The sequence below is a fragment of the Prionailurus bengalensis genome, chromosome D1 (genome assembly GCF_016509475.1).
Source record: "Prionailurus bengalensis isolate Pbe53 chromosome D1, Fcat_Pben_1.1_paternal_pri, whole genome shotgun sequence".
Lineage (NCBI taxonomy): Eukaryota > Metazoa > Chordata > Mammalia > Carnivora > Felidae > Prionailurus > Prionailurus bengalensis.
In genome coordinates this window covers 108,401,080-108,415,555 of record NC_057346.1, presented here as the reverse complement: position 1 = coordinate 108,415,555, position 14,476 = coordinate 108,401,080, and the positions used below count along the sequence as shown (strand labels likewise).

General features: G+C 58.9%; 1 protein-coding gene across 9 annotated transcripts in view; it reads left to right on the top strand.

The window, feature by feature from the left end:
- The window catches only part of NRXN2 (neurexin 2), a 100,296-nt gene that overhangs the window by 15,391 nt on the left and 70,429 nt on the right, over positions 1–14,476 (top strand). For 7 of the 9 annotated variants that reach the window (XM_043581590.1, XM_043581591.1, XM_043581588.1 and 4 more), the window contains exons 3-5: positions 5,600–5,629; positions 7,972–8,043; positions 12,369–12,670. In XM_043581590.1, the coding sequence (XP_043437525.1) occupies positions 5,600–5,629; positions 7,972–8,043; positions 12,369–12,670 (404 nt within the window). The remainder of the gene's footprint in view (positions 1–5,599; positions 5,630–7,971; positions 8,044–12,368; positions 12,671–14,476) is intronic. The other 2 variants (XM_043581589.1, XM_043581585.1) reach the window with 2 other exon arrangements.

Genomic DNA, 14,476 nt, shown 5'->3' with positions numbered 1-14,476 from the left:
GGGGCGCCCACATGGCCACCGTAGAGAGGGCAGGGGGCAAGGTGTCCCATGCGCGTTTCCTGGAGAAGCAAGTGGCAGGTGGGAGGGATGCAGCAGCTCTAGGCTGAGAGCTCCCTGGGCCTGGGCTTTGGTGTGGGAGGAGCAGGGGGAGCACCCAGGATGCAGGAGTCCTGGGCAAGAAAGAAGGGAAGTGCTTTGGGCTTGAGTGTGGGCTGGAACCCATTTTTCCTTGTGGGGTCTGCGGTTCGGCTTGTCTCTTACTGATAGATGCCTCTTCTCCTTGGAAGTCTTCAGTTTCCCTGGTCCCGGTGGGCAGGCACCCATCTGTGTGTGTGTGTGTGTGTGTGTGTGTGTGTGTGTGTGTGTGAGAGAGAGAGAGAGAGAGAGAGAGAGAGAGAGAGAGAGTGCACGTGTGAGAGACAGTGTGTATCTGCATGCACATGTGAGTGAGAGTGTATCTGTGTGCATTATGTGAGTGTGGATGTGTGTGAACGTGTGTGTATACATGTGTGAGAGTGTATACGTGTCATATGCATGAGAGAATGTATGTGTATGTGTGTGCAGGTGTGTGTGTGAGAGTGTGTATATGTGTCATGTGTGTGAGAGTGTATCTGTGTGCAGATGCGTGAGAGTGTGTGTATATGTGTCATGTGCGTGAGGGAGTGTGAATGTATACAGGTGCATGTATGAGTGTGTGTGTGCACATGCATGTGTGAGAGTGTGTGTATGTGTGCGGGTGCATGTGTGAATGTGTATATGTGTCACATGTGTGAATATGTGTGCGCAGGTGTGTGAGAGTGTGTATATATGTGTCACATGCGTGAGAGTGTGTGTGCAGGTGCGTGTGTGAGTGTGTATGTGTGCCACATGTGTGAAAGTGTATGCATATGTGTGTGCATGTGTGTGTCACATGTGTATGTGTGTAGGTGCGCGTGAGAGTGTATCTGTGCACATGCATGTGTGCAGGTGTGTATGAGAATGTGTGTACATGTGTGCACATGTATGAGGGAGTGTATGTGTACAGGTGCATGTATGAGAGTGTGTATGTGTGCACGTGCGTGTGTGAGTGTGTCATATGTGAGTGTGTATGTGTGTGCAGATGCATGTGTGTGTCACGTGTGAGCGTGTATGTGCCATGTATGAGAGTGCATGCGTGCGTGTGTGTTACGTGTGTGTGCAGGTGCATGTGAGAGTGTATCTGTGCACATGTGTGAGAATGTGTACATGTGTGCACATGTGAATGTGTGTGCATGTGCACGTGTGAGAGAGTGTGTGCAGGTGCGTGTGTGCATGTGTCGTGTATGTGTATGTGTGTAGGTGCGTGTGTGGGTGTTTATGTGTCATGTGTGAGAGTGCATGCATGCGTGTGTGCACATGTGTGTCGCGTGTGTATGTGTGTGCAGGTGCGTGTGAGAGAGTGTATCTGTGCACATGTGTGTGCAGGTGCGTGTGAGAATGTGCGTACATGTGTGCACATGTGAGTGTATGTGTGTACACGTGTGAGAGTGTGTCACATGTGTGAGAGTGTGTGTGTGCAGGTGCATGTGTGTGTGTGTGCCACGTGTGTGAGAGTGTAGTATGTGGGTGTGCGTGTGTGAGTGTGCATCACGTGTGTGTGCAGGTGCGTGTGAGTGTATCTGTATGTGCTTGTATGAGTATGCGCAGGTGCGTGTGTGAGAATGTATGTACATGTGTGCACATGTGCGAGGGAGTGTGTATGTGTGCGAGTGCATGTACGAGAGTGTGTGTCATGTGTGTGAGAGTGTGTGCATGTGTATGTGTGTGCAGGTGCGTATGTGTGAGAGTGTGTATGTGTGCCACGTGTGTGTGTGTGTGCAGGTGGATGTGTGAGAGTGTATCTGTGCACGTGCATGTGTGCGTGTGTGTGCAGGTGCATGGGCGAGAATGTGTGTACAGGTGTGCATTGTGTGAGGGAGTGTGTATGTGTGCAGGTGCATGTATGAGACAGTGCATGTGTGTGCGTGTGCAAGTGTGTGTGCAGTGCGTGTGAGAGAGAGTGTGTGTGCGCACACGTGTTCATAGGACTCTCCTGCTCTGTTGTGCCCGCATGCCCCCGTGCACGTCTGTGCATACGTGCTCGGGCACACGTGCCCGAGTGTGTGTGGAGGTGTGTGCGCCTGTGTCATCATGGCCCACGTCTCTGTGTGCCTCTGTAGGAGAGTCTGCATCTGCGTCCGCATCTCTGTGTCAGTGTTTACCTCTGTGCGTGAGACAGGGAGAGTCTGTGTGTCTGGGTGGACGCAGCCTTCTGAGGGCTGGAGATAAGATTTAGTGCTGATGTGACTTTTACTTGCTCTTGATGTCATGTCTCCTCTGGAACAAAGGGAGCGATGGAGGGAGGAAGGGGAGGCGGGGGGGGGGGGGCGAGCCTGAAGGGAGAGGCTTGTGGGGAGGAAGAAGGGGGCAGAGAGATGGGAGGAAGGAGGAGGTAAGTAGAGGCAGGAAGAGGAAGCGGAAGCGGAAGGAGGGGCAGAAAGGAGAGAACTGGGGAGGGGAAAACAACCAGGCCGTGGAAGAGAGCAGGAGGGCTGCTGGGGAGAGGTGACGGAGCCAGGAGGGGACAGAAAAGGGAATGGTTCTCTTCCAAGCACGCAGGACCAACAGGGACAAGAAGGGAAGCTGGGTTTTCGGGGACGGGTGGGGAACGAGACCCTTTGGACACCGCTGAGCCGTATCTTGGGAGCAGCATGGTGGCCTGCTGGTTTGGAGGTGCACAGCACGTGCCCACACGCGCACGTGCACGCGTGTGTGTACACCTGGAGGTGTGGTGCATCTGTGTGTCTCTCTGTGACGTGTCTGCTTGTGTGTCTCTCGATCTTGTCCCCTGTAACCCTCTTCCTGCTGGTCTTCTTGGGCTTCTGGTAGGAGAGTAAGGAGGAGACTGAGTGGGGAGGTGTGGTTTCGGGGGGCGGGGCTGGGACCCCCTCTGTGGCACAGTGCTCTGGATGTTGCAGTTCAGATCTTGGGGTCCCCCGTGGCTTCACCCTCTTTTCCCGACCCCCAGCGCTGTGCCTCAGGCGTAGCTTTCTCCTAGGAACCCAGTCACAGGGCTGGGGCTGCTCCCCAGCCCCTGACAGCAGCTCCTTTTGGGGAGCCTGGCTGCCCCTCCTCCTTTCTCCCCAGCCTCCTGTAGCGGGGAGAGAGGACGCAGAAGCAGCCAGATAAAGTGCCCTAGGAAAGGACCCTTGGTAATGCCATCCGTCACTGCCAGCCTCTTCTCCAGGGGTGGGAGGAGGGGCTGACGCCACAGGTGGATGTGGGGAGGGGCTTACCCAGGCGGGCTGGGCAGGAGGAAGGAGCAGGGATTTCAGGCCTGGGGGACCGAGGCGGGGGGTCCAAGGGAGTGGCAGTAGGCGTCAGGGAGAGCACCCTCAGGCCGGGCTGGGCTGAGCCGTGGGGAGCCCGGGCAGGGAACCGGCCTCCCCTTCACCAACATGGCTGGTGCTGTCACGCCTGAGGGAGCTGAGCAGCTGGTTGCCGTGGTGACAGAGGGAGAGTGCTGCATGCTAATGAGGCTGCCTAGGAGCTGGGCAGTGGAAGGGTCTGCCAGGGGAGAGATGTGGCTCCCTCCCCACCCCCTCCCTGCCCCCTATGAGCAGTAGCACAGGCCCGCGGGGGACAGAGGGCCAGTCATAGGGCACCCAGCTCCCGCGCCTCGATTTCCAAGGATGGGAGCCTGCAGGCAAGGTTATTTCTGCCAGGAAGAGCTGGCTGAAGGTTTAAGGCTCTGGGTGTCGCTCCTGGATTTATGGGTAGACGCGGATAGATCTTGGGGAAAGTTTGTGGCGGGGGAGGGGGGCATTCAGAGCAAGGAGTAGACTGAGTCCAAATGCTTGGTCCTTCCCTTCCGCAGCTGCGGCCCCTCCCCCAACTGGCCTAGCCGCAGAGGTGGGGAGGGACCCCGGCCTTTCCCCCAAGAGAGGAGAAGGGGGCACTGTGAGCCTCTGCCCACGTCTTCTGCAGGGGCCAGGCCTTTGACCACTGGCCACCCCCTTCCCAACCTCCTGGCTGCCTTTCCTCTTGGAGCAGAGACATCCTGGGCTCAGCTTCATCTCAGAGGAACCTGGAGTTCTCTACCTCGATCATACCACCCTGGCCTGGCCTTTTGTCCCTAGGGCCACCATTGCACAGCACTGGGATGGTTTTCAAGGGCTGTTCCTCCCCCACCCTTCTGGCTAGATACCTGGGATGCAGGGTGGGGGGGAGGAGGGGTCCTCAGCTTTGCTGTGGGACCTGGTGCTTCCACCCTCGCTGGCACAGGGCTTTCCGTGGCCGGTGTTCTCTGGGGCCTAGGGTGCTGGTCCAATGGGCCAGAGTCTTTCCCCCTAAGGTTTAGGAAGGCCCAGATCAGGGCTAGACCAGGCTTTTTCAAAGGGCCGAGGTAACCCTGGAAAAAAAACCCCAGCCCGTCTTGCCCTCGGTCTTGAATATAGGGCTTCTGTTTTCCATTTTCAAAATTCAGCTTTTGGCTCATCTCAGAGGGGCCCGGGCCAGAGAAAGGGGGTCCGTAGAGTCAACTTGACCTCTCAGAGAGCTGGACCTCCTGCCCGTGGGCCTCGGCTGGCCTCTTTGGTTCTTGCTGTCCCAGAGCGCTGGCCCTAGTCTCCCGGTCCTCCTTATGGAAGGATCTGAGCTCCCCATCTTTACTTCAACGTCTCCCTTTCTCCTATCTGCTTCTGCTCCAACTCTGTCCTCCCCAGCCGAGCCCCGCTTTCCTCGTAGAATCCAGGAACACAGCAATCCATATGGAGATTTTTTGGGGGGGGGGGGCAGCTGGGAGTTCTGGACCTGGACAGATGCCTTTCCAAAGCCCCTTTGGGGGGAGATTCCTCCTAGGCCCAGGCTCCACACACCCCAGCCCACCTTCTCTGCCAGGCTCACAGGGGTAAGGGCATGGGGTGGGGGTGGGGCTGGAGGGCCTCCTTGCCCACTTAATCCCACGCTAACAGGACACTCTCTCTCTCTCCAGGTGGCTTTGATTTGTGTGTCGTGTTTTCTTTTCTCCTCCATCCGAATCGTTTTTTTCTCGTTGACTGTTTTTTTTTTCTCTCCGCCTCCCGGAAGAAAAAAAAAAAGAAAAAAAGAAAAAGGAAAAAGCAACCCTCCCAGCCTCATGCTTCTTCCTCCTTTTCCTTTTTTTTTTTCCGGCAAGAAGAAAAAAAAGAAACCAAATCTCCTCTCCCCCCGCCCCTTGCAGTGACTCCCCGCCTGGACCCCCCCACCCCCTCCGGTTCTGCCTGTGCCCCATCACCCTCTCTGGTGCCCCCTTCTCTCTCTCTCTCTCTCTCTCTCTGTCTCTCTCTCCCCCCACCCCTCGTGCCCTCCACCCTCTGTTTCCGGCATCGGGCCCCTCTCCTCAGCTTCCGGGCTGAGGGCTTTCCCCCGATGTCTGTCACAAGTTAAAAAGGGTTTTTAAATTGTGGCAGCAAAAGCTTTTTTCTCCCCTCTCTCTGGCTGATTTTGATGACTTGTGTTTTCTTTGTTTCTTTCCCCTCTTCTTTCTTTTTTCTTCTTCTTTTCTTCTTCTTCTTCTTTTTTTTTTTTTCCTTTCTTTCTTTCTCTCCTTCCCCTTTCCAAGGTCCGGCTCACCTGACGTTAAACAGCGAAGGTATGGTTTGAAGTTCTGGTTTGGATTGGATTGGATTGGATTGCCCCCAACCTGCGCCTGGATTTTCTGTTCCTCCCCCTGTTCTCCTTCCCCGGCCTCCACCTGTCCTGCCTCCTTCCTGCCTCTCCTACCTGCTTCCTCTGTCACGTCTTTATGTTATGTTCCCCCCCGGGTGCTGGGGTGGGGGCGGGGGGGGGGCCGGCCCCACCCCCCGTCTGTGCTCTCCCCTCCCCCCCCCGACCTTCCCTGATGCGCTCCATATCCACCCTCATCGCGCCTTGGTTTCTGACATCAAGAGATGTTTCAACTCCTGCCGTTGTCTCAAGTCGCCTCACCTTTTTGCGTTTTCCTGGTGGCGTATCTTCTTTTTTCCTTCTCATGGTGGTGTTTTATTTCCTTCCACTCATTCTGGTCATTCTTTCTTTTCTGCGGACCCGAATAAAAGAGAAAAAGCATGGGCCGGAGAAAGCCAATCGTAGGCAGCCTCCCTGGCCTCGCCCTGCTGCTGCGGGGATGTCCCCTCCCTCCACGGTGGCAGTGAGGAGGGAAGAGGCAGGGGAAATGGAGGGGCAGGGTGTCCCCTCTCCCACAGCTGTCCCACCGTCCACCCTCACCCACATCTCTTGACTCTGTTTGACAGATGAGGACATTCAGGCCCAGAGAGATGAGGTGACTTATTAGTGATTATGTGGCCTTTAGGTGGTGGTGCCATTGGGGCTGCCTTCTTTATTTTTAGCCTCCCTTCAACCAAGTCCCTCCCATCTTTAAAAAGCATCTTTAAAAAGCAAAAAGCTGTGTTAAGCAAACCTGACAGCCCGGGGGTCCTGACTGCCGTCCTCCCAGTGCTGACCCCTCCCGGGTGTCCTCGTCATTGATTCTTGGGCTCAGGAATTCTAGACCCTTTTGCACCGCTCCCCATGCCGAGGGCAGAGCTCTGTGAGGCCTCATCTTCCATATGGGGTCTGTAGCCTGCAGGTGGGAGAGGCCTGCAGGATGAAGACTGGGCCATAGGGAGAGACTCAGATCTGGAATTGGGGTTGGATTTAAAGTCTGGGAAGGTAGGAGCCTGAGATTCTTACAGGGACGTGAAGTTATGGCAACAACTGTGGAGAACGAAGACATCCCAAGGGGGTGGTCAGGACCTGGTCGGTTCGCTCACATCCTTCTTGCCTCTCAAGGCCTGGCTCTGGGGGTGCTGGCTGTGGCTCACCTTTGTCATAGAGAAAGACCTGGAGCATCCAGAACCCCGCCCCCGCCCCTGAAGGGCCCACGGCTCAGGTGTTATTCTAGCTTTTAGTTCTGGGGATTTGGGGTTGAGGTGGAATGGGGGGGCTCAGACACGGACTTTTCAACTCCATTCTTGAGTTCCCCTCCAGAAGGCATTCTGTGGGGTCTGGCCATAGGCATGGGCACCTGGGAGCCAGACGCTGAGTGCACTAGTCACTGGCAGGGGTGGGTGGAGAGCGCGAGCCAGCCTGGAACCCAGATGCGGTGACATGTGCCCGCAGGGGCCTTTGGAGAGGAGGCCCAGGGGTTGATGAGCCCATGGGGGGAGGTGGGAAGCCATCCCTGAGAAAGGCCTTCCCCATGCATGTGATGAGTCCAGCCAGGCAGAACCCCTTTCGGTGTGCATAGCCCTGCTGGAGACACGATTTCAAGGGACACAGAGCAAACAGAAATGGTGGCCCTGCCCCTGGGAAGCCCCATGACCTGGTCGGCAAAGAAGGGGACAGAGGTGACATTAAGAGCACTCACGAGTAAGAGAGCCAGGTGTAGACCAAAAGCCAGGTTAGCCTCGAGGATGGGCAGAGGACACAAGAGGTCTTCGGCGTGTGAATCCAGAAGGTTCTGGTGGAGGGGAGCCTGTGTCAGGCTTTTGCAGGAGTTGAAGAGCCGCAGCTCAGTCTCTGCAGAGGAAGTGCGATGAGCAAAGATGTGGAGTGGGGAGGAGAGGCAGGGAGAGGCAGGGAGAGGCTGGAGGTGGAGGCCGGGGCCTGCACAGTCCTGAGGGCTGGCCTGTTTGCACGTTCTTGGGACGAAGGAGCTCCTGAACCGGAACCGACAATGGACACTCTTCCCTCCCCATGGTCTTTCTACCCCTGGGCAAAGGGCAGACCTTGGTGGCTGTGGGTCTCAGGGGTCTGTGGGGCTGATTCGGTTTGTCATCTGGCTCCTTCCCTAGAGGCCCTGAAGCAAGTGAGTCCCCAGAGCAGCACCCCTGCCCCACCGGTACCTCCAAGCAGGACCTCGGCCCCGGAGAGGGCCCTCCATCACCTCGAGGCTGGGGTGGGACTGGCTGGGTAGCCCCCCCCATGCCTGACTCCCCAATTCTGCTTCTCCAGTAGGGTCCTTACTGTTCTCCGAGGGGGGGGCCGGGAGAGGAGGAGCCGGCGATGTGCACCAGCCAACGAAAGGTCAGTGACCCTACGGTCCCCAGAGAGCCCAGCCCTCGTCCCTTTCAGAACTGTACTTCCTGGCGTTGGGGTGGGGGGGGGGCAGCTGAGTCAACACAAGCATGTCCCTTTGTACCGCGTCCGAGGTCCACGAAGACTGCTGGGCCTGCCTCTCTGGTGTAAAGGACCACAAACCTTCACTTTTTCCCCAAATCCCGGCCGTCCTGATGACCTTTTTCGAGGACAAAGAGATGTGTTTTTGTGGCGGTTGTTCAGGCCCGTCCCTAGAAAGTACCTGTTTGTCTGGTAGAATGGCGGGGAGGCAGGGTAAACCCCCCGTTGAACCCTCAAGTTCTGGAAGCCTGCTAGGTGCCCGCCCAGCGGGATTCTGGTTAGGAGATGTGGCATTCATCTTATGCACGGGTCACCTAAGTGAGCCTTCACAACCTTCGGCGGAAGGGCTCGTCGCCCTTGGTTTACGGATGCAGAAACGGACGCTCGCCAACCCCCTGAAACCAGCACGGGGCCTTTTAGCCTGTGTCAGGGCTACGGGTTTTAAGCTCCTTTTTCTGCCCCGAGCCTGCCTTTCTTAGAGTCTCTTTCCTAAGTAGTTTATGGGCAGTTAGCAACCGTCAAGGGGCTCCCGCGGGTGCCAAGCACTGGGGCTATCGAACCCCGCCTGCCTTCTGTAGTACGTGCTGTTCTGTCGGCCTGGATTTCTGCCATCCCTGCTTTCTTCCCCAACTATCTGGTATCTCTTTCAGCCGACTCTTGACAAAGCAGCCAGGCCATCCACCCTGGAAGTCTCCCCTGAACTCCCCAAGCAAACCCAGACACCGCCCGGTGTCCCCTTTGTCCACACATCCGTTTTATCGCTCGCCACCCTGCCCCCTAACTGTCACTTCACCTGTTTGCCTCTCCCAGCCGACTGAGCTCCCTGGGGACAGCGATTGGGTGTTTTCATTTGGACACCCTCCCCGGTGCTTCCACACCGCTCCCGGCACATGTGTAGGCATGTGCTCGGCAAATTTATTTTCGATGGGTGAATGGTCTCTGTTCTCAAGGGGCTCACTGACATTCCAACGAATGGCTACAAGAAAGTGTGGTACATGCAAGGGGTAGGAAGAGTGCAGACATCGTCCAGAGGACGTAATTTATTCATCGGTCTCGAGAGTAAGAGGCAGCGCGCGCGCACACACACACACAACCACACAGAAAGTTACACACCAGTGCAGGAGTCATTTGTTAGTCGAATAGTTTATAGTTTATGAAGCTTCATTCCATCTGTTCTCTTTCTAGATGCCACAGCAGCCCGCGAGGTAGGTCGGTGGTTAGCTCCTTTGTCCAGAGGAGAGAGCTGCGGCTTAGAGATCTGCCTTTTGGTCAAGGTCACCAAGCTGGTGGGAGAGGCAGCATTAGTGCCCAGGCCTTTTTTCTCACATCACACTTCCTCTCAAGGGAGCAGTACAAGATGTTACTAGGCAGTAAGTGCCAAATGAGCAGAACAGACAGCTGTAGTGCTGGAGAGTAGGGAGGGGCAGAAGGGGGCTGGAGACCTTCCCAGAGGAGGGCTCCGAGCTGGGCCTGGAAATGAGGCAGCTGCTCTGGTCCTCATGGCTCTCAGAAGTCCAGGACCACAACAACTGGTTTCTGGCCACATTCAGCTTGGCTGGGGGCACTTGGGCTCCGTAGTCCCTGACCATGGGAGGTGAACAAGTATCAGCCCTGACCCCCCCCCCCCTTTCCTGTGCAAGGGGGGGCGGTGGAGGGTATGGGGAGCTGTGATTGTTTCTCTAGTGCTGCTGGGAGTTGTAGTTCCCTGGGTGGTGTGCGTGGGATGGTGGGGGAGAGCGCCCCCTGGTGCTTTGGGTCTGGCTCCTCTGAGCGCCCGGGGGCAGGGCAGTCCCCCAATCCTGACCACGCCCCCCTCCAGCGATCCCTTGAAGTTCTGCTGCCCTCCTCCCCCTTCAGGGGCTGTCTCTGTCCTTCCCGCCATCTTTGGGCTGTCCTGTTCACCTTTGCTCTTGTCTATCCCTCTCCTCAAATTCTTTCCCTCTGTCTCTGGCTGCTCCAAGCCTCTTTCTGTCTCTGGGCCCGTCCGGGTCTCTGACGGCAACGGGAATTGGAGAACGCGTAGACTGCGGCTCCGCGACTGGCTTCGCCTCCTCTCCTAGGAGATCCGAGGCAGAGCCCAGAGGAATCAAGGGATGGCCTCGTTTCTTCATTTCGCCTTGGCAGCTGTGGTCCAGCCCCTGGCCCTCCTCTCTGGCCTCTTTTGTTCTGTCCCAATCACTTCTTCACGTGATTGTTCTATTCTTTCTTTCCGTTTGACTCTCCTTTGAATGATCGTTTGTTCCTTTGCCGCAAAGGTGAGGGAATGGGAGAGGAGGCCTGGCTTCTGGGAGGGACTAGGACGTGTGGCAAAGCCAAGGTCAAACATGTTCCTTTCTCTGGTCCTCCGGCCCCCTGGCTCTGCCGGTGCCTGGGCAGCAGGCCTGGTTGCTATGGAAACGGCCAGGCCCCGAGAAAGCCTTGGCTTCCATTCCCTAGAGGTCCCTGTCCCCCTTTCCTTGCTGGCCCTCTTCCTTCCTGTCCCCTCCAGCCTTGCTCCTTGTCTTTAACCAGACTTCTCCTCTCCACCACCTCTTGCTCCCTCGGTGCTCGAGCCGGCTCCCGTTTCCCTTCTGTCCCCAGCGGCCATCCTTCCCCCTCTCCGTGGCCTCCCTCTGCATCGCCCTTCTTCCTCACTGGCCCTTGCTGTCTCTGCTTGATTCCCTTTTGCTTCCTGGCCCTTCTTGCTGGAGCCCGAAGGTAGGCAGAGCGGGGTTCTGCCCGTGCCCCCACCAGCCTCGCTGCCCCGTGGCCTCAGGAAACCGGGCCTTGCCAGCTGCAGCGAGCACGGTGCCAGGCTCTGGGGCAGCAGCTGGTGCCTTGGCATCCGGAGGCAGTGAGGACAGCCTCCGGGCAGCCTGCCCGGAGGGAGAGAAGCGGGGCTGTTGTGTGCTGGGGAAGGGCATCCGCAGAGAGTGCACCCGGGGAGCCGCGGCTTCCACACGTGGCGCTTGCCACCGTGGCCTGGCTCACGGGAGGGCAGGTGTCTTCTGAGGGCTGTGCGTGCGCCCCGGCCTTGCACCCTGCTCCTTCCTGGGCCTGGGGGCCTGCACTGAGAGCCCCCGCCCTCCATAGAGACTTTGTGCGGGCAGTCCTCACGCGCACCCACGCTGTGCGGTGAGCGGGACGAGCCATCACCGTGCCGCTGTCTGTTGGGGACAAGTGAGTCGCTGTTGTGGTCCAGGTCCTCTGCTCTGCCCTCGGCCCGTGTCCCCTTCTCGTCCCGCTTTGTGCGCTCTAGCCGGTGAAGGTGTCGGGCTACGACCCCAGCTTTCCTCCACAGGCTGTGGCTGTCCTGTCACTCGTCACCCACTTCCCGAACGCTACAAATCCCTAAGGCCCTTTCGGTCACGTTGCTTCCGCTTGCCAAGTGCCCCGCGGAGGGAGCCCCGTGTGGGGTGCTGATGGGCACACGCGGACGCACACATGCACGCGCGCGTGCACAAACCCTAGCCACCTGCTGGCGCTCAGGGCTCCCACCCCTGCCCTCTGGGACGTCAGAGGCTCCCGCCTCGGGCCTGTCTGCGCCGCCCTCTCAGGCGGGACTAGAACACGGGGGCGGGGAAGATAACTGGTACGATGGCCGTCGGAACCAGCCACACCCGGTGGCCCACTGCTGCCCGGTGCACATCGCTGTCGCGTGCATCCCCTTCCCGTGTGTCTTCCCAACGCCTTACCCCACTCCACCGCTTCCCCGTCCTCCTTTTCTGCTCCCTGTTGCCCAACAGGCCTGCCGGCCCCATCCCCCACGTGAGGCCTGCAACTGTCCCGGGGGCACTGAGAATGACCTTCACCAGACAGGAGGCAGGAGTGGGAGGTGGGCTGCACTCAGGAGACCCTCGGTGCCCCCCCCCCCCCCAACAGGGGAGGCGCTCCAGGGGGAAGTCGGGCCCTCTTTTCTCTTCCACATCCCTTTGTTAGAACCACGGAGGGGACGGAGAGTGGGCCAGGGAGGAGACAGCGAGAAGGTCTGCTTTGCCTGCCCCGTGGCAGCTGAATTGTCAGCTGTCAGCGTGAGGGCCATTTAGCAGCCTCCCGCTTTGGAAATGGACACGGGGAAGTTGCTTTCTGACAGGAAAGACGGCTGGGTGCAGAGAGGAGGGGGGGCAGGCTGCGAAGGGGTGGGGGGGGAAGAGGGCCTGACGCCCGCGCCAGGGCCGCCGGAGGGGCAGGGGGAGGTCTGGCGCGCCCCACCCCACTCAGCCTCTCCCGTTTCCCCACGCCACGGCGTCCAGGCAAGGAGGAGTTTGTGGCGACCTTCAAAGGAAACGAGTTCTTCTGCTACGACCTGTCCCACAACCCCATCCAGAGCAGCACGGACGAGATCACGCTGGCCTTCCGCACCCTGCAGCGCAACGGGCTGATGTTGCACACGGGCAAGTCGGCCGACTATGTCAACCTGTCCCTCAAGTCCGGGGCCGTCTGGCTGGTCATCAACCTGGGCTCAGGAGCCTTCGAGGCCCTTGTGGAACCTGTCAACGGCAAGTTCAACGACAACGCCTGGCACGACGTCCGGGTCACCCGAAACCTGCGCCAGGTAGGGGGAGCAAGAAGAAGGCCGGGGGCCGGCTGTGTCTGGGGCCCAACGGGGGTGGGGACAGAAGGCAGCCTGGCACGGGGTCGTCGGGGGCCCGGCAGCCAGGTGTGGTTCTGGAGAAGTTCAAGGCTCGGGCTGTGAGGGCCTGGGAGTGCGGGGGCAGCGGGCAGGATGCAGGCACCAGGAAGCCAAGTTCAGGGGACGCCGCAGAGCTGCCGTGGGGCAGGAGCCTGAGGGAAGGGGAAGGGTCTGGCTCACACCGGTGGGGTGGCTAGGGTTTCAAGGGCTGGGGGCTGAGAAGTCAGGTGACCTGGCAAGAGGGCCTTTCGGATTGGCCGAGTAGCTGTGGGTATCCTGACTCTAGGGCAGCAAGGCGCAGATGAAAGCCTGGGGTAGTGTAGGGACAGGGTGTGGCTTGCCCTCAGGCGGGACCTTTCCAGGGCAGAGGCAGGGGTGTGGTGGCGAGGTAGAGGTGCAGCAGGTGTGAGGGAGCACACGCTCAGCCCCACCTCACTCTGGGAAGAACGCCCCTTTCTCCTCTCCCTCCCCGGCTGCCCCAGCAATCCGTGGCTATCTTGCCGTGGCTCCCAGGCCCCTTGCAGGAGCCCAGACGGGACTCTCGGGTCAGCCTCTTGCAGGAGGGACGAGACTCTTCTCTGCGGTGTCTCCTCAGCCCCCGCTCCCAGACTGGCCGCTTGGCGAGGGCCTCAGTTCTGTCCTCTGAGTAGCGGCCTCTCCACCATTTCTTTAAATTTTTTTTTTTCAACGTTTATTTATTTTTGGGACAGAGAGAGACAGAGCATGAACGGGGGAGGGGCAGAGAGAGAGGGAGACACAGAATCGGAAACAGGCTCCAGGCTCCGAGCCATCAGCCCAGAGCCTGCCGCGGGGCTCGAACTCCCGGACCGCGAGATCGTGACCTGGCTGAAGTCGGACGCTTAACCGACTGCGCCACCCAGGCGCCCCCTCTCCACCATTTCTAAGGCCCAGGGAGGCTAGAGCAGGTGAGGCCATGTCTCTGGCCTTGGCAGTGACCGCCCCCCCCCGCCCCCCCCACCGTCCCAGCTTGTTTCCAGCCCTGACAAGCTCCTGCCTCGAGCAGAGCCCAAGCCAGACCCTTGCTGAGGGGTCCCTGTGTATCCAGGTGGTACCTGTCTCTACCTCCTGGCTCCTTTCTCTGTTCGCTCAGGCAGGGCCCAGGGGGCCAGCCTCCCGCCGGTCCGTTTCTCTCGGGTTCACCACTTTGTCTCACAGCCTGTGGCAGGGAAGCGTCTTCCAGCTGCATTGCCAGCAGGCCGAGTGTCACCAGCAACGTGGAACGTCTCTGTCCCCGGAGGCTCGGCTGCTGCCGGGTTAGCCCTTCTCCTTCCCTCTACTGCCTCGATCTGGCTGTGTGGCGTCTGACTCTCCGCTCTCTCTCCTTGTCTTGGTCCTCGCTGTCCTCCTCCTCCTCCTCCTCCTCCTCCTCCTCCTCCTCCTCCTCCTCCCCTTCCCCTTCCCCCCATCGCAAGTCTCCTTGATGGGAGTTGGGATCCTGGCTGCCATCACACTTCCTACCTGTTCTCCACCCCCAGTGGGTGATGATCTAATGGGGAATCCTCCTCATTTAGTGCCTTCCCCCCTGCCGGGAGGACTCTGGGACTAACCCTGCCTGCTGCCACCTGTCGTGGGCTCCTCTCCACGTGCCTATTCTCCGTGCCCCCCCCGCCCGGGTGCGGGGGGACCCTCCTCGGTGCAGTGTCTCTCTCTCTCCTTGTCACATCGTTCTCCGATCCCGTCGGAGGGCTGTCCTGTGTTGTCACTGTT